At 39.9% G+C, this 26,624-nt stretch overlaps 1 protein-coding gene across 2 annotated transcripts in view; it reads right to left on the reverse strand.

Annotated features, from left to right (window-relative positions):
* Positions 1–81: 81 nt before the first annotated feature.
* Positions 82–26,624, reverse strand: part of notch1b (notch receptor 1b) — a 59,922-nt gene continuing 33,379 nt past the window's right edge. Inside the window, exons 10-34 of one of the 2 annotated variants that reach the window (XM_028456817.1) lie at positions 24,835–24,948; positions 24,466–24,699; positions 24,208–24,318; positions 22,903–23,095; positions 22,119–22,264; positions 21,911–22,024; positions 20,086–20,205; positions 19,838–19,990; positions 18,764–18,992; positions 17,669–17,870; positions 16,830–16,983; positions 16,527–16,711; positions 13,942–14,074; positions 12,679–12,936; positions 12,424–12,536; positions 11,634–12,202; positions 10,531–10,959; positions 9,495–9,643; positions 7,449–7,662; positions 7,047–7,137; positions 6,684–6,846; positions 5,031–5,329; positions 3,782–3,929; positions 3,592–3,689; positions 82–2,484 (exon numbers count right to left, since the gene is read on the reverse strand). In XM_028456817.1, the coding sequence (XP_028312618.1) occupies positions 1,156–2,484; positions 3,592–3,689; positions 3,782–3,929; positions 5,031–5,329; positions 6,684–6,846; positions 7,047–7,137; positions 7,449–7,662; positions 9,495–9,643; positions 10,531–10,959; positions 11,634–12,202; positions 12,424–12,536; positions 12,679–12,936; positions 13,942–14,074; positions 16,527–16,711; positions 16,830–16,983; positions 17,669–17,870; positions 18,764–18,992; positions 19,838–19,990; positions 20,086–20,205; positions 21,911–22,024; positions 22,119–22,264; positions 22,903–23,095; positions 24,208–24,318; positions 24,466–24,699; positions 24,835–24,948 (5,948 nt within the window). In that variant the 3' untranslated portion in view covers positions 82–1,155. Of the gene's footprint in view, positions 2,485–3,591; positions 3,690–3,781; positions 3,930–5,030; positions 5,330–6,683; positions 6,850–7,046; positions 7,138–7,448; positions 7,663–9,494; positions 9,644–10,530; positions 10,960–11,633; positions 12,203–12,423; positions 12,537–12,678; positions 12,937–13,941; positions 14,075–16,526; positions 16,712–16,829; positions 16,984–17,668; positions 17,871–18,763; positions 18,993–19,837; positions 19,991–20,085; positions 20,206–21,910; positions 22,025–22,118; positions 22,265–22,902; positions 23,096–24,207; positions 24,319–24,465; positions 24,700–24,834; positions 24,949–26,624 lie in introns of both variants that reach the window. The other variant, XM_028456816.1, reaches the window with a different exon arrangement.

Here is a 26,624-nt window from a genome sequence, read left to right on the forward strand (position 1 = left end):
TTATTATAACAAGAAACATCTTAACAGATTGGAAACAACCAAACATACAATGCAAAACACAGCATTATAAAAGAAGGAAAACCAGTTGGAGATGATACAAATTAATTACACAACATTTTTTAAATTCTTACAACTTTGATAATTGCCAAAAGTTTGCCAACACTTGTTCTGGTTGCCACACTGTGATAAATGTTATAACGCAACAGAACAGTAAATAAATATGATTTTTTTTAAAAATCAATTGTTTTCATTTAATTGCAAAAGGTCTTCTGAACAATATATTGTATTTTTTATAGTTCAAATTTATCTATGCATAAGGAAGAGCAGGGTACAAAAGATAGAATTTGTTCTGTTTTACAGTTCCGAGGCACGAAGACAAAAGATTTCTTAAACAAAATCTTGCTTACAAATAAAAAAGCAGAACATATTTACAAAAAGAACATCAGCCATAGGCTCAAACTTACAGGAGGGAGAGGGGGAAAAAAAATAAACGTTTCCTTTTCCCTCAGGACAAAAACATAACCGTGGCCGACGAGGCCAGTTCTCCAACAGCACAGGACTGGACCCGGGGCCCAGCCTGCCTTTAACCGCCAATCTCCAAGATGGCTCTTTACTGTACAACGTATCACACGTTTTCACACGCGAATGCAATGAGATCTCTGCAGAATTAACACACTTACAAAGACTCTTTAACTTGACAAACTGCATAAGGGTGGAGGGTCTTGGAATGCTTTCCTTATTTCTGAAATAAAAACTGGACCTCAACAGTCAACAACATGCTCTAAAACAGTTTATTACACATTTTGTAATATAAACAAGATTATACAAAAATATATTCAATATAAACAAAAAGCCAGGAAATCATATCAAAAGGCAAAAACTAAATAAATACCCAGTGTGTATGCAAAAAAACAAAAAAAGAGAAAAATCAGATTTTCTAATTCTAACACTATAAAACTCCAAAACTATGGAAGCAGGCAATGCTTATAAATAAGAAATTAATAAATAAAAAAAACGAATAAAGGAAACACAGAAATGTGTTGTTAGTATAAAACTTTGTAAATGTCCAAATTAATCTTGTTTACAGATTTGCCTTTTTTCTTTTTTGAGTGCATTTGTTTGAATATAAAAATATACAGCAGCGAGTCAGGTGATTCATTTAAATTGTTCTGGTATGTGTCCGATTTGGGATTGCATGCTGGTGGGTGGACTGGAAATACCCTCGGACCAGTCGGACATGTTGGAGTGAGGAGAGGAACTGGACCACTGGTCAGGGGAGCCGGGCGACGGGGTCAGAAAGGGGTGGTCCGCCACCTGCACCTGATGGTTGGGGGTGTTGTCGATGGGACCGGAGTAACTGTGCTGCGAGGGCGGGGTCAGGAATTGGGTGCTGGGCATTGATTGGTTGAGAGTGGAGGGAAGGATCTGGGTGTCCTGGGGCAGGATGGTGTGGATGGGGATAGTGGAGCTGCCTCCTGAGCCCTGCTGGAGTTCCGGGGAGCCCAGCTCAGCGCTGATGAAGTTCTGGCCGTTGTTGGCGTTTGTGTTCTGCAGCTGGATGCTTTGCTGCTGCTGGAGCTGCTGTAGGTTCTGCATCTGCTGCATCTGCTGGGCCTGCTGCTGCTGCTGGAGGATGTGGGACTGAGGGGCCAATCGCCCGTTCTGGATCCCCTGGAACGACATCATCTGAGACAGGCCGTTGTGGAGCGACGTGCCCATCATCCCGTGTTGCCCTCCCCTCATGGAGCTGAACTGACTCTGCTGACTCAGGTTCCCATGCATCCTGGACAGCCAGTCACACTGGCCGTTCATGACACCCTGAGTGCTGGAACTGGACACGGGTAGGTGGGTGAGACGTGGAGGCAGGGGGTCAAACTGCATCCGAGCCAGCTCCTGCTTGTTGGGCATCACTATGTGGTTCACAGCCATGTGCGGGTCAGACAAACCCTGCAGGTGGTTGAGGGCAACAGGCGGAGACTGTTGGTGCTGGAAGGGTGATGTCATCATGGGCGGAGATGCCACGTCAGAAATGTATCCATGTGGAGACCCCAAAGAGTCCACAGGGGACAGAACCGAGGAGCCGTCCAGCAGATTCCCAGACTTTCCGTCCTGGGAGTTCTTCTTCTTCACCTTCATATCCTTTCCCTCCTTGCATCCGATCCCCTTAGCGCTTGGCCTGCGGGCTTTTTTGCCCTGCCCCTGACCTTGAGGCTGCTGCTGCTTTATGCTACTCAGGAATCCATTGGGCGAGCAGAGAGGAGGTGACAGCGCCGTGCTCAGCGTGGCTCCGTGCATGGGAGGACTCCGAACCAGGTTGTACTCGTCCATCAGACGCACGATATCATGGTGCATTCGGTCCAGGGCGATGTCTCTGGGCAGCCGGTCCATGTGGTCTGTGATCTCTCTGTTAGCAAAGTGTTCCAGTAGGACTTTAGCTGTCTCGAAGCTTCCTTCTCTGGCAGCCAAGAACAGAGGAGTTTCCTCCTGGGGGAAACAAGACCATGAACATTATCAGCCCATTCCGCACCGTCAATGGCCACATTTACAAGAGAGCTTTAATTCCCCTTTAATTCAGAATACAAGTTAAATCCTCTTTACACTGACCTTGTAAACACAAAATTCCGAATTAAAATGGTAATTCCGAATTAAACCTAAAACCAAATTAAGTGGCTGGTTTATTCTGATTATAATTCCGAATTAAATAATTCCTTAATCTTGTAAACACTTAATTCCATTCAATTCTGGTCATTCTGCGCATGCTCGTCCAGTCCCGATGACGCAATGGTGACGACATAATCCAATATGGCCGCCCGAAGACTACTTGTTTAATAAGAACCTTAGAAGACATGGATATAATTAAAAAAGTGGAAGAACAGAAGCTTAAACATGCAGACATTCACACGGACATTGGCAAACAAAATAGGCTTGATCAGAGATATGAAGCCTTGCACCAGAACGGGTGATACTAAAACCCTGAAACATCCGGAAACAATTTGGTGACACACCGGAAATTAAATAAATGCGTCCCTGTACTGCATGCACAGGCTGTAATATCACCAAGTTTATCATTGTACCAGCTGTTAGAGCTACTATCTTTACCAGGGAGCAAATATTTATTCCTGGTTATCATTTTCTGGAATTTTACTGGGCTTTATTTACCGGTGATTAGTTCCTATTTCCTTCTCCTGCTCCACGGACCAAAGTGAAACAGTATGTTAATGTCGAGCTGCTGCTTCAAAACTACAATCAAAATAAAAGTGAAAACAGTTCTCATGTGTTCTTCTATGTTGTAGCCGACAATAAAAGGTTTGTTGCGTGTTTTTTTCTCTCGATAGACGCAATACTTCACGTTCCCCCCTGTCCAATCAGAACCCTTCCCAACTCTCAGACCTAAAGCGGAATTTAAAAAAAGCTAAATAAACCTTTTTTACATGTAATCCTCGATTCAGAATGACTATTTCCATGTAAATACAAAGCAGAACACCTAATTACAAATAATTTAATTAGGAATAATGGATTCAGAATTAAAAAAAACATCATGTAACCATGGCCAATGTGAACACACGGAAGATGAGAAGGAGGCTAGTGTACCTTGTTATTTTGCATGTCTTTGTTGGCACCGTTCTTAAGCAGCACAATGGCTGCCTCCACATTATTGACTGCAGCAGCCCAATGCAGCGCAGATTTACCTGAAACCACAAGCAAACGCTTCAGTTAATAAGAGCAATAAAATGGAATCAAGTTTCTACTTTTAAAAAGATTCACAAAAATAAATCCGAACCAAAATCATCGATTGCGTTGACGTCAGCGTGACAGTTGATGAGCTCCTCCACCATTCCCTCCACAGCCAGCCTGGCAGCAAGTATCAGGGGCGTGGTGCCATCGAGCATACGAGCATCCAAGTCTGTAGCACGATTCCTGATCAGAATCTATAGGAGCAGAAACGGGAATTGATAGCTTCAAACTTTAGGTAATCACATTAATTATCATGCTCTTTATTTCCATACTGAATTAAAAAGAAAAGTTCAAATAAAAACAGATTAGAAAAAGAAAGTGATCATTTTTGTCTTTTTTTTTGTATTACAATAATTACTTACATAATTTTATTTACATTTTTCATATTCATTTAGTTACTTATTTATGGATTTTCCAATGTTCTGGTATAACAGGATTAACTTGGAAAGTCAGCATGTTTTTTTCCATCTCATCGATCATAATTCAGGTAAGTTTTCAGTGTTTGTTTACTTAACAAACCAATACATTTTTAAAACTGCAGTTACATTCAGAAAATTAGAGCAAACCTTACTCATTGTTCTTTGAAAAAAAATTCTTATAAAAAATGGCTTTTTGCAAACAAAAAATTAAGCCCCAAAAAGAAACAAAAAAAAAACCACTTCCTTGAATGTGACTGTTAAAACATTGGCCTGTTTATTTTCTTAAAACTTAAGGAAACCTAAGTATTTGTTAAGTGAATTTAGTACTTCAAAACAGACAAAACTAGAATTTTTAGTTAAATAAGTATCAAATATACCTGAGCTATGAATTAGGCATTTCCAACATCTTTTTTCCCACAATTTTTTTTAACCTTGTAAAAGCAATTTGAGCTGCATTCTTTGTATGAAAAGCGCTTTTTATAAATAAAGACTGATTTTATTCAATGTTTTACATAATCTCATTTAAGCATGAATCCAATGTGTTTCATGTGATTCTAATTGTTTTTACTCCATGGCAGAATATTTCAGCTATGATGTCAGTTGTTTTGGACCTTAAACATTTAAGTTTTTCCCCACTCCAAGATTTTCCAAAAAACTTCTTTTATCAAGATCATAAGAACTGTGTGACAAAATGTAACTGTTACAGGAACAGGATGTCTGCCTTCCCCTGTCCTGTCAGACATGCATTATAGAGAATGCATAAAAGAGTGAGTTTTTCTGATTATAAACTTCAAATTGAGTCAAATAATAAAAAATCATTAAAGATATATATATATATATAATTTTTTTAATTACTCTTGTCATAAGTTAGCCCACCTGGAAGACTCCCTGAGCGTCAGCAGCCACAGCGGCGTGCAGCGGCGTCCTGCCCATGTTGTCCTGGATGTTGGCGTCGGCGCTGGCTTCCAGCAGCCGTTTGGCGGCGTCAGAGCGGGCGTAGCGCGCAGCCAGATGTAGAGCGGTTTCACCAGTGCGGTCTGTCTGATTGTGAAGGTTAGCACCTTGATAGATAAAGTCATTGATCACATTGGCGGGAGTATCCTCCTCTTCTTCACTGTTGCCTGTTTCGAGACCGCCTCCACTGCAAGATGCGATCATCAGGGGTGTGAATCCATCTGCACAGGGAAGAGACAACATGGCCGTATAAGAACGGGGGTCACGCTTCAAGGCACCTGCTAGCTAGATCAAAACAAATCAACAAAACCAAACAAAATGACACTTTTTCCTGAGTTGAATCATCATAGCTCTCTCTCCTTGATAATGGATTCTGATCAGGGCCTTGGCACAGGAGAAGCTTCAGAGGGAGAGTGAAGCTTGGGGGATAGAGGCCAGCGCTTGCTAAAGCTAGACTGCCGCAAAAACCAAGCTTTAATATCTTACTGTGAGAGGCAGCTCAGGCCGTCTGCTTGGAAAGGTTTTCTCCTCTTCAAAAGAAGAGCGAACCCCTGATCTCACAGATTTGGTTGATTCAAGTTCATCGATCCACAACTGGGGATTTGAAAAAAGTATGCCCTCAAGTTAGTGAATCTGCTACTTTGATTTATCGTAGCTTCTCATCAGGGAATTTAGCATTTACCCCTAAAATTTGTTTTAGCATTTGATTTGTTTTGTAAAGTGGAATGAAGGGGAAAAAAGGCGACAGAGGCCTATTACTGGTCAAATGATTAATCTGATCAGGAATCAGTGTTTTCCCCGAGGCGCTCGGCTTCCAGCTGCTGCTTTGAAGAAGATCCTTTACCCTCAGGATACGTGGGGCTTAGCTGCACACACACACACATGCACACGCGCGTGCACACACCTACTCAAAATGTAGGTGTGTGCTTTTGTATAAACTTGTGTAAAATTTGAAAACCTTTAAATATTACAAAAATGTCTTTAAAATAAAAGGACATTCATTTTTTATTTAAATAAATACTTGTGGGGTTTTCCCCATTATTACTAAATCAGCTCTAGTCAGTTTTGTTAAAAAAATATTCTCAAATGTTTTGGGTCAAATCCAAATGTTTTCAAATAAATTAAACAACTAATAGTTACTTTTATGTTATTAAAATAATCTATTTCTAGAAATACTGCCAGGCTTGAGCAGGATTCTCTTGTATTTAAGATTTAAAATCTCAGTGCGAGTAATCGTTCAGTGTTGTTTTTCTAAAACAGCTGGCAAAAATATTTCCAGGTTTGATTATTCCATTTTTACAGAAAAACAAAACAATTCTTAAAAACAAAGTAAAATGTTTATTTTTATGACTTTCTGATTGGATGAAAAAAAACATTTCCTATGCATAATTTTATGGCAAATTCTTAATATTAATATATTATCATATAATCATAATAATATTACAGACACATTATTCATTGCTATTTTTAATCAATCGTTTTTAATTTCATCTGTAATTTGTAGGAAATGTTAAAACGTGTCCACCAATCAAACTATTGCAATCCTTGCAGCTGTCACACTGTTCACTAACCCACCTGGTCCTCGCACGTTCACATCCATGCAGTCATTTTCAATCTCGCCCTGAGGTGGTGTGGGAGCGATGGAGGGGATGCGCAGGTCGGCTGCATCCAGGTGTTGCTGCGTCCACTGGCGGTGGTCCGTCTGGTCGTCTGCCTCTAATATAGCCTGCTCATCAAACTGCTAAAGCAGGGACAGCAGGAGGTCACACAAATGATACAAAGTCGGAGGACAAAAACTGTTAAAAATAAATGATAATCATTGCCTTGGTTCTAAAAATTGGTAATTTTACTTATCTTAAAAGAGACAATACTTTTGATTCAAAACTCACTCAACAACAAATTTGAAAGTACATTTTTTAAATGTATGACGTTTCTCACCCTGAAGCGTTTGGTGTCCGAGGGTTCGTCCTCTCCCCAATCGTTCTGTGTGTCGTCCATAAGAGAAATATCCGAAGTGTTCGTTAGTGGCCTGTGACGATGAAGCACAAAACCCAGTTAAACTCCTTCTACTTCTCAGCTCCCATCTCTTTTAAACCATTCACCAGGACTGGTGCCGCAACGCCGAAAAAACAAAAGCATTGATTCAAAGATTACCCCACCCATCTGCCCCGGAGTCAATTAATGCACACCTAACCCTGCATAGATCATCATCGTTAATGATCCATGCTAACACTCCCGTGTCCCAAAACTGACAACGGCAATGAGTTGTGTCCTTTTTAAACCAACCCGACTCTCGGCCATCAGAGAAACAAGCGGCAATGATGAATAACAACAACTTACTTTAATCCCACTGAATCCTCTCCGACAGGCTCCCGTCTTTTCTTCTTGCTAGTCTCTGTGGTCTTGAAGCCTTCGGGAAGCCACAGACGCCCATGCTTATGGCGGCGCTTGCGGGCAGCCACCACACTGACGACGACGAAGGCCAAAAACCCTAAGCTGCCCAAGAACCAGTAGATGGGGTAGAGCTCCTGTGGAGGCTTGGGGTCCACGCCGCCTGGTTGGGAAAGGAACCGCATGATCACAACGAGTTCGTGGGACAGTAGCCAAACGGACAGGGTTGACCCCAACACGCGGGAAGACCCGAAGCGTTTGCAGCAAAGTTACTTGGTCTCCTTGTAGCCTCAGTAAAAAGCACAGTGACCAGCACAGAGCGCCAGACTGTGACTGACGATCCTACGAGCTAGCTTCCACTATCTATTCAGTAATAATCGGAATTGCAAACCACTTTTCATCAAAAAAGGAAGAAAAGGGGATGGGGCGAGATAAAAAAAAAAAAAAAAAAACAGAGAAGAAGGGGAAAGAAGAAACCAGCACCTCCTCTCTCCCTCTTCAACCCAGGGTATCAGGAGACAACTTTACCATTTCTTCTTTAAGAGAAAAAAGGAGGGGGATTAATGAACTTCAAATTACTGCACGCGCTTTAAGCTGTAAAGACGAAGGATTTATTAGGATTTTCGAGATAACAAAGACTCCCAACTTCTAGCACACTCCCGATCAATTTTTCTCCTTCTCTTTTTTTTTCCGCTAACGATTTTGAAATGATAAACTCCCCCAACCTAAACCCTCAGAGATACATTAAGTCCTGGTATTACATTCAGCGAGGTGAAGGTTGCAGCAGCCCCTCACACTGTGGGATGAAGTGTGTGTGCGTGGACGAGTGTGAGTGTGTTATCAGTGAACATATGTCTGAGAGGGAAAGAGAGAGAGAGAGAGAGAGAGAGAGAGAGCTGTACAGTGTGTGTGTGTGTGTGTGGGGGGGGGTTCCGGACTGGACAAGTTGAATTGAAGCAATTAACCATTTTGGAGCCTGAAGGTGTTGGATTTACACTCTGAGGGAAGGATTGATTGTTCAGGCTCTGAGATTCACAATTACATTTGTTCACCTCTGCATAACAAATATAACAAATACACAATCAAAGAGCGCTCGGGTTAGGACTCGACCGGAGGCCGCCGTGAATACTTCCAGTTTGGGTTCACAGCACCGCCTCAGACAAGCACAACGGAAGATTGTCACATTGATATTTTTATATTTGGACATTTTTTTTTTTTTTTTTTTGCTCTACAAGAAAACCTAAAACTTGTTATTGGTGGTTTAAGATGTTTTGTTAGTTTGCCCTGTAGATTAACATTTTATCATCTACCCCAAACTCTGTGATTTGTAAAACTGAATTCTGCTGTGCACTTTATTTTTGGCAAAGAGCTCCAAACAGGTCTGCAGTGGAACCTGTTGGACACGTTTATTTTGTTTTTAAAATGCAAAAAATAAAAAAAACTAAATGAAGTAGTAAAATGTAATATTTTGGACAGAAATGTTCTAAACTTTTAATTCATATCTGAGATAACTACCACATGTTGTGTTAAAACAACACATTTGTATTTATTGTTCAATGTTTTACAATAAAATACAATTTGAACATTCAAGGTGTCTAATGTCAGTTATATAAAAAAAAATCAGCATCGGCAAAAATCGGTATCGCCAGGTCAGGCTTTTAAAATAATCGGCGATCGGCCAGATCTGTGCAACCCTACTCTGATTATTTACTAAGCAGAAGGATGCTGGAACATGCACAGGTAGTGTGTCACTCTGTGCAACATGAAGCAAACCAATGTCTTGCATGTGCACATAGGAGTAAATTCACAAAATATAAATTACATTTTCGAAGGATTTTTGGGGACATAATTATAGGATAGACTGGGTTACTCAGCTTCATTTTTAATGTTTAATCTTCAGGCAGGAGATGAAATAGTGCAAATGCCCATCTTGTTGTTTGAACCTCTAGAGAGCAGCTCAACTGTGAAGATAAAAAGGCACATTTTGATACTCACTATAAACAGCTTCAATGGTGAAAGGAACATCCAGTTTCCCGCTGGACTCCAAAGCGCTGAGGAAGGCAGCGGCATCGTTGGTGCTCTGGAAACATTCGCTGGACTGTTGGAAGCACTGACGGTTGTCGACCTCCAGGTGGACGATCGACCTTTAGGAGGAAATGAAACCCACACTGAGGTCAGTCGCTTTCTGTAAATGCTGAGTCACCATCGATTCAATACTGGAATATTTCTCTTCCAGTCGTTCTCAACTAATATTGATATCGGTCCGACATCAGCAAAAAAACGAGTATTGAGTTATATTGACCTGCATCTACAAACTTGGATAGAAGCAATCTGATAAATACATTGTTTTTATTGGATTTATTGAGGTTATTTTTCATGGTTTTCTAATTTATTATTTTATTTATTTAGTTTATATAATTGTTTAATAAATCAATAATCATTTTATTTTTCCTCATACCTACTGTTGCTAACTATTTCTCTCTGTTAGAGTCAAATCACTACAAAATTAGTGAGAAAATGATTTGTGCTGATATAGTATCAAATCGATATCGTTTTGGAAATGAAAAAGTTGTATCGGGACACTCGTCTTCTCAACCAATAAAGACACTGCACTGTTTCTTTGAACGCATGTTTGTTAAATGTTCCTCTTTACTTCACATTTTTCTATACCAGGGGTCTCAAACCCAAGGTCCATAGACCAAATCTAGCATGACACAGCATCTATTTTGTCATGTTACAATTTAAATTGAAGCAAACATTTCAGTGAAATAATTCATCCTTAGGTACATCATCAAATAGTTTAGTTTAAATGTTTATGTACAGTTGTTTTAAACTGAAGTTAGTGTTTAATCTAGAAAGTAATATTTTTTGGTTCAATTGAGATCAAATTGGGCTGTAATTTGAAATCCTTGTTCTAAAAACTCATTGAGTTTATTTAAATTTCTTCATATATTCTGAATAAACTATGGTTTGTGAAATGACTTGAGTGAAATGATGGACAACGGAGAAGTACAAACAGGGAAATCCTCACCCTTTGATCTGTAAATGATCCAGCTCCCTCCTCCGTCTGTTGCTTCCCACATCATACAGGCTCCTCCTCACCACCTTCAGAATCTTTGCAGGAACCTCTGGCCACGAGTCTACTGAACGCTTGACGTTGTACTTCTTCAGCTCGTGTTCGTTCCCATAGTACGGGTAGACCATCATGTCCCCCTTTACATCTTTACGGAAAAGGATGTTGGTGCGTAGGACGCGGCTGAGCTCTCGCAGGAAGCCAAAGGAGTTATTGAGGAGCTGCTCCGGGGTGATGTGGACAACCACGACCAGCTGACCCAGGGCGATCTTCTCGGGGACGTTGTGGGCACAGTCCAAGCCGTCCCACTCGCACTCGGCGTTGTTGCAGCCCTGGTCACAGTGATTATCGGCGTAGTGATCTTTGCAGTACTGATCGTACAGAGGACTGGAAAAAGAAAAAAACAAATAATTTAGATTAAAAACTTCCTTTTTTGTTTAAAATGATAAAATATTTGCGGCAAAAAAGCAATTCAAGGTGACGACGTGATGTAAAATTCACATCCTGCCATCAACATAATATTCGGGGTTCTCGCCAGCGCTGTTGAGTATAGGAGCCCCCCTAGGGTGTAATTTTGATCCCCTATGCCTACGGAGTGATGTCACCCCCTACGGTGTATTCTGACCAGCATAGGGGGCTTTTCTGTTGTTTTTTCATTTTTTAATCTGTACTGTCGTAATAATTGTTACACACTTGAGATTTCCAGGCGTGCCCATGTTGTTTAAACTCTCTTTTTAATCTGCATAACCGAGAAACACCTACATCAGCTGCACCATCTATTTAATACAGGAGATTTGCTTGCTCCATTCATCGTCACCTTCATCAATTCAACAAATAACTTTTGGCATTAAAGTAACAACAATAAAGATAAAAAAGACTAAAACTTCAGCTTTACTTCACAAAATTTGGCCATCAGAGAGTTAGAAATTAAAAAAAAATTGGAGGGGGGATGTGCCCGGACACCCCTACCTTGCAATCCCCTAAACTGTGAAAAATTTCTGGTGAGAACCCTGATAATAATTGTAACAGTAGAAGTGCTTGAGTCTTGTGATCCCACGTACTTGCACTGTCCCTCCAAGTTCTGGCAGTCAAATCCATCATAGAGGCATCCGGCATTGTCGCACTGAGAATCACAAATCCCATTGTTGAAGTATCGCCAGCACTGCAGCGAGGCCGAGCAGTTCTTCCACGGGTCGTCGAAGTTGAGCGAGCAGTCGCCGTTGTCCCACCCGCACTCGTGGTTGTTACAGAGCATATCACAAAACTGGTTGTGTTTGCGTTCCTCGCACTGTGGGATCTTGCACTCGGCTTTGACCGTCGGGGGCTGGATTTTGTTGCCGACGCCTCCCTGGAAGTTGTAGTCCAGGATGTGACAGCGGAGGCCGTTGAAGTTGGCAGGGCAGACGCAGTGGTAGAACGGCGCCTCGGAGGTGTACTCGCAAGAGCCGCCATTGTAGCAGGGGTTGGAGTTACAGGGGCTGTCGGTGGGATACTGGCATTCCGCTCCAGTGAAGGACGGGGTGCACACACACTTGGGACTCTTATGTCCAGAGATGCACGTGCCTCCATTTCTACAGTGAAAGCTGCCACAAGCCTGGGAATCGTACTCACAGGTGGAGCCGGTAAAGCCCTGAGAAGCAAAAAAAAATGAAAAACATCCTCTGTGAGAACTGGCCTCTACTTCAGGAGTGTACAGGATTTCATTCTTTGAGGAAATTCAGGATTTCAGTTCACTCTACAATCAGGTGAGCCTGATGATGTACGTTGACATGCTGTTATTTTACAGAAGACTCTTTATAGAAAACCATAACGCGTGCTTGTGTGTGTGTCTGTTCATTTCAGCATACTCACAGGTGGACATTTGCAGATGAAGCCATGTGGTGTGTTACTGGCAACGGCGCACGTTCCACCGTTACGACAAGGACGACCTTTGCATCCGTCGAACACAGTGTCACAGCGCTGACCTGTGGAGGAGCACATGTTAAGCTTTGGTTAAAGATGTAGCTTAACTCCACCCGGACTGAAACTCAGTGATGCAGTGAAAGCACACAATTATTTGTTTAATGCGACAAACAAAAACTAATAATTTTGAAGGAGTCTGCCTACCAGTGTATCCAGTGCGACACTCGCAGCGGTAGTTGTTGGTGAGCTGGATGCAGCTGTGCGTCCCGCGCGGGTCACATGGGTTGGACAGACACTCGTTGACGTCTCCCTCGCAGCGCTCGCCCACGTAGCCCGCGGGACACATGCAGTGGTAGCCTCCCACTCCGTCCACGCACTTGCCTTTGTTGAAGCACTTTGGCTCTTTGGTGATAGGGTCAGAGAACGGAGTGCAGTCGTCAACATTGATCTCACAATGTACTCCTGCAGGAGAAGAATAATGACACACACGAGATCAAGTTTAGTTTCCTTATAAAGACAAACTTGTTTACAACACATAACATTTGTTTTATCAAGTCTTTATTTTTTTATATATATTCTACTTACATTACATTAATCTATTTTTTTTTATTCTTCTGTTTCCATTCTTCTATAGTATTATTCCACACTCATCATAAAAATCATTTAATCCTTGAATAATTAAGGACATTTAGATGCTCTACAGATGCTTTTTAACAGGAACTAACTGCAATAATGCACCAATCATTATCCAAAAAGCTAAAAAAAAAGAGATCACTTGAACAACCTGATCAAATTTCTGATTATTTTACCTTTTTTTAATTTTTATTTTCCCAATTATTGCATTGCATTTTTGTACATACTGGATGATACATGACGAATATGTGACAGCAAAATAAAAAAAAAACAACCTTGCATAAAGTACTTTCTGTACTTTATGATTCTGATTAAAAACTAAGTTTTAAAATTAAAAAAATAAAGCAATGTTACAAAGTTTTATAGAATAACTAAGCATTATAATGATGAAGCATTCTCCTAAGAAACACTTGCAGAATAAACATGCCAAAGGCTTTTAATATAATTCCTAAAAAGAATGCAAAGATGTCTTAAGTTTGACACTCGAACAACATTTTAAAGAGATACTGGTTCATTTTTATCTAAATAGTAAATCAAACATATGAGGTATCAGTTTTAAAGGGTTTTAGTTTTCAAAAACAATTGTTTTGTAATTATCTGATTGATACATCCATTTTGTCTGTTTTATTTTAAAAGGACCTGCACACACACTTCCTTGTTTCTTGAGAGAAAAATCAATGGCAAATTTGACAATCAGTGGAAGAGTTGGAGGTAAGACCAAAGAGAGGAGGATGTTTTATGCCTGGGGTGCTGTTAAGCCCTAATTAATGAAGCGTGGATACTATGGAGGAGAGGATGAAGAGGTGTGGAGGAGTGTGCGTGGGGTCTGCTGACCTTGGGTTCCCCGGGGACAGGAGCATTTGTAGGTATTGATCAGGTCAATGCAGGTGCCCCCGTTCTGGCACGGTTGGGAGAAACACTCATTGATCTCCACAGAGCAGTTGGTCCCCAGGAAGCCCGGCGTGCACTGAAAGACGAGCGGAAAAACGAAGAGAAGACAGCGGAGAAGGGGGGGGGGGGAAGAGGGAGGGATGTTGAATCAATGTCTGACATAAAACAAAGATGGTTTTTGTTTATCTGGCTGTTTTCTGGCCTCTATCCTGCCAAGGCCAGCACATCCTTTACTCCAAAGGAGATTAACCAAGCTGTTTGTTTTCTATTTATAAGCAGGCTTCCTTATTAGAGCTGCTGCTGCTGCTGGTGAATTGATGCCTGATGAATTAAAGCTACAAAACTCATCTAATTATCTTTGAAGTGATACAACCTTGACATAACCAAAGAATAGTGACATTTAAGACTCTGCCCAAAAGTCAGCAACACTTTTTTTAAAGATTTCCATTAGAAAAATGCAGCATGACTAGTTTTCTGAACTCTCAGTATACTGCATATGATATCTGATGTCATCAGACCAAGGAGACGCTATTGACATCACACAACAAAACATAAAAGATGGTCTAAAGCAGAAACCCAGATGTTAACAGTCACAAATTACCTGCCAGGTATTTGGGTGCTCAAAGGGAATAGCTGATCAGCTGTTATATTTAGTCAGTGTCTCACTTTATGTATTTTTTTCTACTTTGCAAAGTAAAAATAAAACAATGAGGTCAGAGCTCTTAATAATATTAATGGTTGCTTTAGCTTTTTATTGTTAAAAACTTCACATTCTGTGCAGATGAGACTTACTATATGTATGATAAAAGACGGAATCTAAGTAAAAATAAATGAATAAAATCTATTTAAAAACCATATTAAGACATCTAAGATCTCCAATATGCATCATCTGTTCTATTCAAGTGCATCCATTTTGAAAACACTGATTCCAAACTGCCCTAAACACAAATTAGTCTGTTTTCTGCCTTTTAAAAAACAACAACAAACAAGACTCTCAATACAAAGAAAAAAAGTGTTCAAGTGCATGCTTAGTGTGCATGTGCGTGCGCGCTTGCTACACGGGATAACTATGAGAAATACTAAAACCAGAAACATCCAGAAACATTTCGGAGACCTACCGGAGACAGAGTAAATTCTGCCCCGTACTGCGTGCACAGGCTGTAATATCACCAGGGGGGTATTTCATCAAAGTGTTCTTAGTAGATCCAGGCCTATGGTTTAAACCTGGTTTAGCCAAGCCGTCCGTGACCACGCTGGCTTTTCCCATTCCATCAAACTCTTCTCAGCTTGGAGCTCTCCAGCTGAGCCAATCAGCTGACAGTGTTTAGCTTAAGTGCTCGTCTTCATAAGACCCCACGAGATCGATCACAGATTTAATGATTAGAGAGTGAGGGCGCATGTGCTGCAGCTTTTACGGTGAATAAGCAGCCAATAGAAACCCATGCTGAGACCAACAGGATGTGACATCATCTGTTACTGAGCAGTGAGAATAAAGGACAGACAAAAAAAAAGTTTCTGTGGTTTGAAAATTTTAAAATTAGTAAAGAGTTAAACATGGTGTCATTTAGTCAATGTATCATAGAAAACAACTGAAGCATGTGATCACACACTGATCATGTGAGTTTGATAAGTTTTTACCACCTGTCAGCATTTATTAAAAGAGATGCTGTAACTCACAATCAAACAATATGTAATTTATGAGACTTGTGAGCGTTAGATGAATAGTTTGCTAAACTCAGCTTAAGCCAAGCCTTACGCTTAAACCTGGTCAGGAGCAGGTTTGACCCACGGACTGTGTTACTATGGTAACCAAGGTGTTTTCTCTTTGATGAAACCGTCGTTCCAGTTATAACCTGGCTTAACAGAGCCGGACTCTCAGGTTAAACCTGGACTTAACCCTGAGCTGGGTTTGATGAAATACCCCTCTGATTTATGATTGTATCAGTTGTTAGAGCTGGAGAGCTATTTTAGAGTTATTTTTAGATTAATATTTTTATACTCAAATATCCACAAAGCTGCTGCATTTGGTCCTTTTTTATTTTTGCTCTACAAGGAAACTTAAAATTCAGGACAATTTATTAGTGGTTGAAGATGTTTTCTTAGTTTGTCCTGTAGATTTCTATTTTATCATCTACCCCAAACCCTGTGATTTTGTAAAACTAAAATACTGCTGAGCACTTTATTTTTTTTGGCAAAAAACTTATAAAAGGTCTGTAGTGTAACCTGTTGGACACTTTCACTTTGTTTTCAAAATGTGAAAAATAAAAGGCTAAAGACACTGATATAATTTAGTATTTGGACAGCAATGTTCTAAACTTTTAATTTATATTTGAAATAACTACCTCATGTGCAGTTAAAACAAGACGTTTGTTTCGTTTCATGGATCTTGTTCAATGTTTTACAATAAAATAAGATTGGAAGATTGAAGGTGTATGCTCTGTTAGAAAAATATCGGAATCGGCAGGTCAGGCTTTTAGAAAATCTGTGGTTGGCCAGAAAATTGCACTCGGTGCACCCCTAGTTTTCACCTTGCAGCTGTATCCACCCAGGAAATCAGTGCAGGTGGCTCCGTTCTGGCAGGGGTTGGGTGTGCATTCGTCCACCTGCTGCTCACAGTAACTCCCCGTGTATCCGATCTGACAGTGACAGTAGTGAACATTTCCTGCATCCAGACATTGACCCGAGTTTTGGCACAGATGGACGACATCGACTCCTAAGAAAGGACGGTGATACAAAACTGTTAGTGTTTTGGCTTTCAGCATTCGAACATTAGTCGATGATTACTGATTAATTTAGCTAATGTGCCAAACAACAGAAACCTTCTTTCTCACCTCTCTGCTTTGCTGCTACTTCACAGGAAACACTTGGCACGTCACAGTAAAGGCCCGACCAGCCGGTCTCGCACTCACAGCTGTAAGTTGTGCCTGTTTGCCAGCAGGAGCCGCCGTTTTTACAGGGAGACGAGTCGCACCAACGGACCAAGTTCTGAAACGGCAATTATAAATACTGATTGATTATTGGTAACACAGTTGTGACAATATGATCATTTTTGAAGGATGTTTTAATTAATTAAGGTACAGGCTTCCCTTTGGGTGTTTTTACTTAAATTAATGTGTGATTTGTCAAGACCAACAATTAATTTTTGATTAAGGTGGTTCTCAACCTTTTCAGCCCACAACCCCCAAAATAAGGGTGTCAGAGACCAGGGACCCCCACTGTAGCTGAAAGTGGTTGAACACCAACATGAACATTGAAAAACAGTCATGTGGAGACAGGGCCATCTACAGTATAAGGAGGAATACATTGGAGAGCTTTTTGGGGTCCATCCATTAACTCAACAAAATGATGATTCATTGTTCTATGAATCTATAATAACCACATTTATTTATTTATCTGAATAGGGTTTATAAGTGCTGAAAATGTCTTGAAAGTGGAAAAAGGCATTGAAATTTGATGAAGAAGTGGCAGAAATGGGAGTAATGTCACAAAAATGCTTAAAAATAGGTTAAAATATGGCAAGTTTGGTGTAGTTGCAGAAAAAGGCTAAAAATAATCAAAAATGGGCTCAAACTGTTGGAAGCATCTGGTGACTCTCTCCAAGTGTCTCGCGACCCCAAGGTTGAGAACCCCTGGATTAAGTAATTGTAAATATTGGCCTCCCTTGCTTTACCTGACAGTTGAGTCCAGTGTAACCATGTGGACATGTGCACTTGTAGGTGCCATAGCTGTCATGGCAGGTGCCTCCGTTCTGACAGGGTTTGGAGTCACACTCGTTGATATCGTGCTGGCAGTAGCTCCCAGTGAAGCCCGACGGGCAGAGGCAGGTGAAGGTGTTAATGCCATCCACGCATGTGCCACCGTTGAAACAGGAGCTGTGCAGGGGAAAAACAAAAAAGGAGAAATCAAAGATAAGCAGATATTTTAACCAGATGGAAATCCTTTAAGAGTTACTCTGCAGCTTTTTAGGAAAACTAGAGGAGATCAATAATATTTTTTTTTTATCTTCTCACAGCTCTGAGCAACAAATTCACATCTAAATTATTGGCGAAAAAGTTTGTAAAGAACAAAAGCAATGCTTCACTTCAAAATAAAACTTTTCCCACATGACATGGCTGCTTATTTAACTTCAAAAAGCCTAGCAGATATTTATTGATACAATCATTTCATAGAGCACTTTGAAATTCTATCCTTCATATAAAGGGATTGTCTTTTCCTTTTCTCCCTGTTATCCCCAGAATTGAACTTAAACCTTTATAGGGAGGCAAAGTCAGCACTGTACTTAAAAGCAGATTACATACAGTATGATAAAATCTAGGTAATAAATACGGGCAAATTATATCAGTTCTTTAATTTATCTATTTTGTGCATCTTATATAATGTATCTTGAATTTTGATGTACATTTGTCCAATAGGTTCACTGCTAACTGCATTACAAACAATAGTCTTTAAAATAAGTCTTAAAAAAATCTGTTTACATATGTGTATATACATTTAATTTTTTTTCATTATTATTATTAGTTTTAATTTTAACTTATAAAGAAGCATTTGGCACTCTCATGGCCATCGTTGCACCTTATCATTCATTTGCAGTTTGTGTAGTCTTGCCTTGCTCCTATTATTATTTCTGGTTATTATTATTACTAATTACCCCTTGGGATTAATTATTATTATATTATTTTTTTTCTGATTCTAAGTAATTTACTTAGTAGTTTTACAAAGTTTGTAGTTCATCACTTATTGGCTGTAATTCTTGCAGTTTCCTTACCTCTCCGTGCAGTCCGGTGTGTTATTTTCACAGTGGATGCCACTGAACCCCAGCGGGCAGGTGCAGGTGTAGCTGTTGACACAGTCGGTGCAATTGGCTCCATTCTTACATGGGTTGCTCTCACACTCATTTATGTCGTCCTCGCACTTTGTGCCACGAAAGCCGGGCGGGCAAGTGCAGAGAAAGCCGTTGACCTCGTCTTTACAGATCCCACCATTGCTGCAGGGATCTAGGCAAGGCAAATGTATTTGTATACACAAGTTAACTCAATGTGCTTTACATGTTCAAAACATTCAACAGTAAAATCAGCAGCAAAAACATTCTAGAGTAGGGATGCGCAATTAATCAAAATTTGATTACGATTTCGATTATTACACCCAACAATTACTAAAATAACATAATGGAGAAAAAACGATTATTAAAAAAGAAAATCAATAAATATTTTTTTTTTTACAGATGTTTTATTCGCTAAATAAAAACAAACCCACTATTTCGGACATCTACAAATAATATAGCTTGGCACACACATGTTATTAATACTAACTTTGTGTTGTTTAATCCACGCACATGCAAGCTCCTCCCCTCTGCCCCGCCCCTCTCAAAGCCAAAGCTAGCCTACAGGCCAACACGAGGAAAGTTGTTGCTAGTGGTCTTGAAACATGGCAGGAGAAACGCAGCAAAAAAAAAAACTTGGTAAACAAGTGGCAAATCAAATCCTCTTATAAGGGAACACTTTGGGTTTGATGATGAAGACCTAGAGCAAAGACACATCATGTGCAAGAAGTGTTTTGAACATACTTGATATTAGTGTTTGAAGGATTTTATTTATGTTTAAGGAATATTTTTTTGTTCAAAAAATAAATAACTATTTGGTTGACAAATAACTGTTTGAATAATCGTGATTTCAATTATGACTAAAAATAATCGTGATTATTATTTTTTCTATAATCAAGCAGCCCTATTCTAGAGTACGGAACATCAAATTCCAGATGTGGAATCTCAACTTTGTTTTTTTTTACCAACAACTAACCAAAGGCTCACTGCAGTGAGTGAAGGGAGAGGACTGAAACTTACTTGGCTTGCAGTCATCAATGTCGGTTTCACAGTTACGTCCGGTGAATCCTGGCTTGCAGCCGCAGCGGTAACTGCCCAGTGTGTTTTGACAGGTGGCGCCGTTACGACATGGATTCTTTACACACTCTTTGATGTCAACCTCACACGTTTGACCTAAAGGAATTATAGGAAGAAAACAGCCAGTGCAGAAACTTACCATAAAGACTTGAGTGAACAAATCAAAGTACTGTAAATGTGAGGTGCGTTACCTTGCCATCCTTCAGGACAAATACAAGAGAAGCTAAGATAGTCCTCAGACACCTGACACATCCCTCCATGTTTGCAGGGTTTGGAGCTGCAGGGGGCCATTAATGTCTCACAGTTCTCTCCTGTAACACACGATACATGAATATACATTAAATAAAACAGATATTTAATACAATTAATGATGCATTATTATTATTTTTGTGGACATAATAATTCAACAATAGGCACACAGGCAGGACTATCACTTGGACAGTACCAGTTTCTGGATTTTCACACAAGGCTTTTGGATCAGTGCAGAATAGTATGACTTGTTTGGTAATTAAAAATATAAGTCAATTAATTGAGGCCAGATTCTGATCATTTTGGGTAGGCCACAAAAAAAAACACCCGCCATTGTTTTCCCGCAACTTTCAGTCCATGAAAACAGCGGAAATGTGTTAGAAAGTAACTTTGGAAGAGTTTTTGGGGCCAAAATTTTATATCTCGTGGAGTGAAGGGAAATGACGGGGAGTACCGGGAACTTACTAAAACAAAAATAGTGTCAAGCAAATCACAGCGTTTCTTGTCAAGTGACAAAACACAAAAAAATCAGAGTAAGAATGATCCCACAATGCAATGCACATAACTTTTCCGACAATGTCAAAAAGAGTGTTTGCAGTAGAAATCAAAAACAACAACTCTTGGGAGTCAATTTTAACCTCTTACTTTTCTTTCCTAGAGCAAATGTTCTTCTATTTATTGACCAATGAAGCTCACACTATTCTTTATCTGACTAAAATAAATGATCTCTTGCAGCTTAAAAAATAAAAAAATAATAAATATATATATATATATATATATATATATATATATATATATATTATAAACTAAACCAACAAATTTTACCAAAGCAAAAAAAATAAATAAAAAATTAATACATAAAAGTCTATAACTAAAAGTAAAGCTTTTCTGATTTGCTAAGTAAGGCTCCATGATGAAGTGAAGAGCTACCAGCATGCTGAGTATTTTAAAGGACCATTAGCCCTTTTTTCCAAATTTGCATAGAATCTTACAAGATTTGGACCCTTGAGCCAATGAGAACAACGTGACATAAATATTTTATCTGTCCATAAGGTACAAATGTAAAGAGAGCATTTATTTTGATATCTCACTACTTTAGCTTATCATATTAAGGCGGTGGTCCTTTAACAGTTTGAACTCCTTCTTTATGAAGTCATGCCCTCCATGGTCTTGAACTTAAAGCTGGCCCAACCCAAATGGACACTGGAGCATCTTTTAATCAGTGCTATCAGAAGATTTTAGCCAGGTTCTGTCACTATCAGAGGGCCGCGGAGACGTTTCCCTATCTGTTTCCACAACCCACAGCTCATACGGGAAGCCGGCTTCGGTTTCCGTCCATTGTCAAAGCAGTTACTGTTCTGTGAGACAGGAAGCAGGCAAACAGGAAATGTGTCAAGCAGCCCGTTCCCACCCCGACCTCAGCAGGAGCCTTTCAGTACTCAAAGTTGTGGATTTTCCTAAAAGTAAGGAAAAAACATTCTAGAAAATGTAGTCATTGGCCTTTCAGTTATTTTTTTTTTTTTGGACGAAGAGATGATTAAAACATATTTTCCATCTCTCATATTTTCCAATCAACGGTTCGTTGTCTTTGAGCCATGAGGAAGTCTTGATCCTGAACTTTACTCTTCAGTTATTGAATTTGTCGCATCGTTTTCCTCTCAGCCCAAACCCTTAAAGGACACCGGATGGAAACTGTCCCCTGGAATGGAAACGCTTGACCAAACCTACACATCGGAGAATCCAACTCTTCCAATAATATTTTCATACCCGTGTAAGGCAGGATGCAGTTGCACTTGTAGCCTGCCACGTCGTCAATACAGGTCCCCTGGTTCAGGCAAGGGTTGGAGGCGCACTCGTTAATGTTAGTTTGACAGTTTGGTCCTGTAACAAACACAACATTAATCGTGCAGGTAAATAAAAGTCACAGGCGTTATTGTTAGTTAATGTTTCACGTGCTAGCAAAGCCATCACTGACCTGTGAAACCCATTTGACAGGTGCAAACGTATCCGCTGGTCATGTCCTTGCAGGTCCCTCCGTTCACACACGGGTTGGATTCACACTCATTGTTGTTGATGTCACAGTTCTTACCACTCCAACCAGAGTCACACAGGCATTTATAACTGGAAGCCAAAGAAACATAAGCTCAACTCAGCTGCCAGTCAATAATCTGTCCAAATGTTTAAAGGCAAATATTCTTCTTACACTTTTAAATATTTAGTGCTCTCATGTTATCAGCCGGCCAACAAGACTGATTACATGTTCTATAATGTCTGCCATTTTACAGTCTGAAATACAATTATATATAAGCTATCTGAAATAGTAACATCTATGGACGTAACTTTAGATTAATTTAGATCAGTTAGCTTTCTGTAAGGGAAGGTGTTAAAATTAAGGTCGGAAATGTCTTGAAAGTGGAAAAAAATAGCAGAAAAGCCATTGCAATTTTATGTAAAAGTGGCAGAAATGGGAGTAATGTAGCAAAGATGTATTAAAAGCAGCAAAAATATGGCAAGAAAAAGTGATGAAAATAGGTTAAAATATCGCAAATGGGGTCCTGACCCCAAGGTTGAGAACCCCTGCTTCATACAATTTACCAAAATATTTATACTAAACAACTCAAAAGAACTATAACATAATTTATTCTACTTTAGATGCTTGCACTGTGCTTATATCTTTGATATCTACTTACCTAATACTTAACCAAATACATGAACAATATGACCTTTAAAGACCCTGTGTTTGTGTTTGAGTGCCTCACCCGTTGATCTTATCCTCGCAAAACCCATGAATGCAGGGATTGCTGAGACATTCATTGACCTGGGAGAGGCAGGTGGTGTCATGGTAACCTTCTGGACACATGCAGGTGAAGGTGTTGATTCCATCAATGCAGGTGCCGCCATTGTGGCAGGGGTTGATGGCGCACTCATCGATGTTGATGTTACACATGGTGCCTGAAAGTAGTTTGTTTAATGTTAACTTAAGCAAACTAAAACCACATGCAGTGTGACTGGAAACAGCGTTCACATGTCCGTGCATTCAACGTCTCCTTTTCTAAACAACATAAGAGGTTTAAAGTCGGCCCTTTGAAGGTTTGATGCCATTCAGGTCGCTGCCACGCACTGCATAAAGAAGGCCCATTTAGCTTTAAAGCAGCAACAGCCTAGCAAGCTTTTAAAAGCTCAACTTTCAGGAATCTTTCAGGCAATCTTTTGCTGGGATCCCCAGTGGCACGGTGAGTCTCAATAAGAGAGTGCTCCTCTCTTTGAGAGGGAGGGCAGCCTGCGTTTATCACAGGAGCAGGTTGGGGACAGGGTGGAGCTGGAAAGTGACACCAGTTAGGTCTCAGAGGAGCGTGTTCACTCGCTCTCCATCTGTTAAACAACCTATGCAACCTTTTAGAAACATTAGTAGAGGAAAATGCAGGTTATAGATCTATTTCATCACGTTAGAACGATTTAAATTTACAAATATAATATGTGTCAGAGTTTTTCAGTGCCAAAAATCTTAATAGTCATCATCATTATTATTTGTAGTTTTTACTGGGAGGTAATAGGTACTAGGGGTGTGCCATCTAAGGAACCTCACGATTCGATTTGATTACGACTCAGGGTGCTACGATTATGACATTATTAACGATTATCACAATTTTTGATGCATCTTTTGTTCCTCACTTTGTGGCTAATTCATACTTTTAAAAAAGGTATATGTTGGTATCCATTAATTAAAGCTTAGCTTTTTCAACTTATTCAATCTGACACAAAATCTTATTAAGTAAAAATAAAGACTTCCAAACTAAACATTCAGCTTTTATAACACTTGTAGAATTTGTTTTCAAATAAAAGGTGGATAGATAAAAGAACATCCGCGACTTTAACGTTCATTCCGTGAGCAGCGGTCGTGTTCCTCTCATTCAGTTATTATGAAAAAACAATAGTTTTTGAACATTTATGAATTGTTATTGAATCATCACGTGTAAAATTGTGATTAATCTAATACTCGTTGTATTGGCACACTTATAATAGGTACTGGAAGGCAAAACAACACCATTAATTGATTTGTTTACCAGTGTATCCAGGTTCACAGGCGCACTCGTAGCCATTGATCTTATCAATGCATGTCCCATAGTCACACGGGTTGCTCTTGCAATCATCAATGTTGATCTCACAGTTCACTCCTAAACGAGGGGGAAGATAATGTATTAAGAATAGAAATTAGAAAAAGATGGTGGTATGGTATGGTATGGTATGGTGTGGTGTGGCGTGGCGTGGCGTGGCATGGTATGGTATGGTATGGTATGGTATGGTATGGTATGGTATGGTACCTGTGGTTCCCTTGGGGCAGCTGCAGATGTAGGTGTTCTCTCTGTCTTGACAGGTTCCTCCGTTCCTGCAAGGTTGGCTCAGACACTCGTCAATGTTGGTCTCACACAGCCGACCAGTAAAGCCTGGCTTACAGTTGCAGCTGAAGGAAGCCAGGCCATCAATGCAGGTGCCGTAATGGCAGGGATCAGAGTAGCACTCATTGATGTCGGTCTCACAGTGTTTTCCGGTGTAACCTGTAAAGGATTTTTTTTTTTCTTTTTAGACCATTGCATTTTCTTTTTTGTGGTTTCTACTCTAAATATAGCTTGGTGAGAAACATTGAAAAGGTTCATGGTAAAACTTTACTGTTATTCTAAAGGAGGCTTTACCTTCTGTGCAATCACATGTGTATTTGTTGGCCCCGTCTGTGCACTTGGCGCCATTTTCACACGGCGTGCTGGCACACTCGTCAATGTCGATCTGGCAAAGGTTCCCAGTGAAGCCTGAAAACAAAACAACAGGCTGTTATTGTGCGCACAAGTGCATGAAGGAGTGTGTGTGTGTGTGTGTGTGTGTATGGATGTGTGGTCTTGCCCTTTCCAAAAACTCTTCTACCTATGCAATAAGAACTGTTATTAAATCCGAAATCTACATCTCGTTCATTAAACAATACAAGCTACAATATAAGCTCTGTTTTCCTCTTCACATCTTTTCAGCAGAGCTCCATCAAGAGAAGAGTGAGTTCGGGGGGGGGATGATTCACTTGAAGTGGAGGGGGAAAATTTGAGGGAAGAATAAAAGTTGCGAGGCCTCCTGACCAAGAGATGAGAGACAAAAGAGGAACTGTCTGCTCAACGCAGCTCCAAACAGAGCCTGTTGCCTCCTTTGTCCCCACAAGCCTCTCCATCACAAAGCACATTCTCCTGTCTTGCTTTCACCCCATTACTCGACACCCCCTCTTCTCCCTGTCCTCCTCCATAATGAACTGGCCTGACCTTTGACCCTCCTCTATTCAAACTTTCAGTTTTTCTGAATTAACCAGCAGGCTTTCTATGTTTTTCCCCGTAACTGTTTTTAGCTAAAATATCTGCATTTGGTCTTAATACTCTCACTGTTCAATGAGCGGCAGACGTTTATCTGATGTTGACACATTTATAGACGTAAGATTCAAAATCAGCATTACAAAGCTAAGATGAAAAAAAATATACATTTTTCAAGTTCAGTTATTTCAGAATTCTTAATGCTGTGCAAATTTTAGTGCAACTATGTGGTCCATGCACAAGTATTATACTGGCTCCCTTATAAAAATGTATCACTGTAGACTAGCATAATAAATATAATAATGCTTATTGAAACCATAGATCACAGCATAGCCATATTTTCTTTAAGTAAAGTGTGCTATACAATTTCATGCTTATTCAGTGCGTTAATGAGAATTTTTAATAGATTATTGTTGGCATTAAATTACCATAAGATTATTGCATCCAAACTAGTCTTTAAACAGGTTTGTTACAATTAAATATTAACTAGATCTATATCTTTTTTAACTTTAATCATTTCCCAGAATCTTCAATTGATGATAAAATACTTTCTTAAAGTTTTCAATGCAGGATTGTTCCAAATTTATCCCTTTAAATTACAGGGATACAGTGTGGATTGTAATGATTTCTATGTTTGAACATCTGTGGAATGTGATGACAACATATTATGCTGATGTAAATATCTGATTTCAAACACAAAAGGTATTTTTGCATGATTTATTGGTACTTTTAACTTTGTATTGTTTTATTCCCACGCTTATTCCTGTACAGGGTCATTGGGTCTGCTGGTGTCAGCTCACAGCGGGTGAAAGATGGTTGATCAGTGTTGGCCTCTCAGATCTAAAGGCGTGTTGACAGTGTTTAAACCATTTAAGTGGTACGCAAACAAAGTCTAGAGCGATTTAGGACAGTGAATTCTACTTCAACTGAAATCATCGGTCTCAGAGGGTAACAATAGAGCTGACTGACAGGCAGTAACTTATATAAAAACACCCTAAAACAATAAAAATGGCTCATATGAAGACAAAAAGCATGCTTTGACATGTTTAGAGCAGAAAACGCAGCTCAGTTCTCCTGATTTCTTCCAGCTGCTGGGAGAACAGACAAACGGCTCTGTGACGTACTGAAGAGAATAAGTG

The sequence above is a fragment of the Gouania willdenowi genome, chromosome 9 (assembly GCF_900634775.1).
Source record: "Gouania willdenowi chromosome 9, fGouWil2.1, whole genome shotgun sequence".
Lineage (NCBI taxonomy): Eukaryota > Metazoa > Chordata > Actinopteri > Blenniiformes > Gobiesocidae > Gouania > Gouania willdenowi.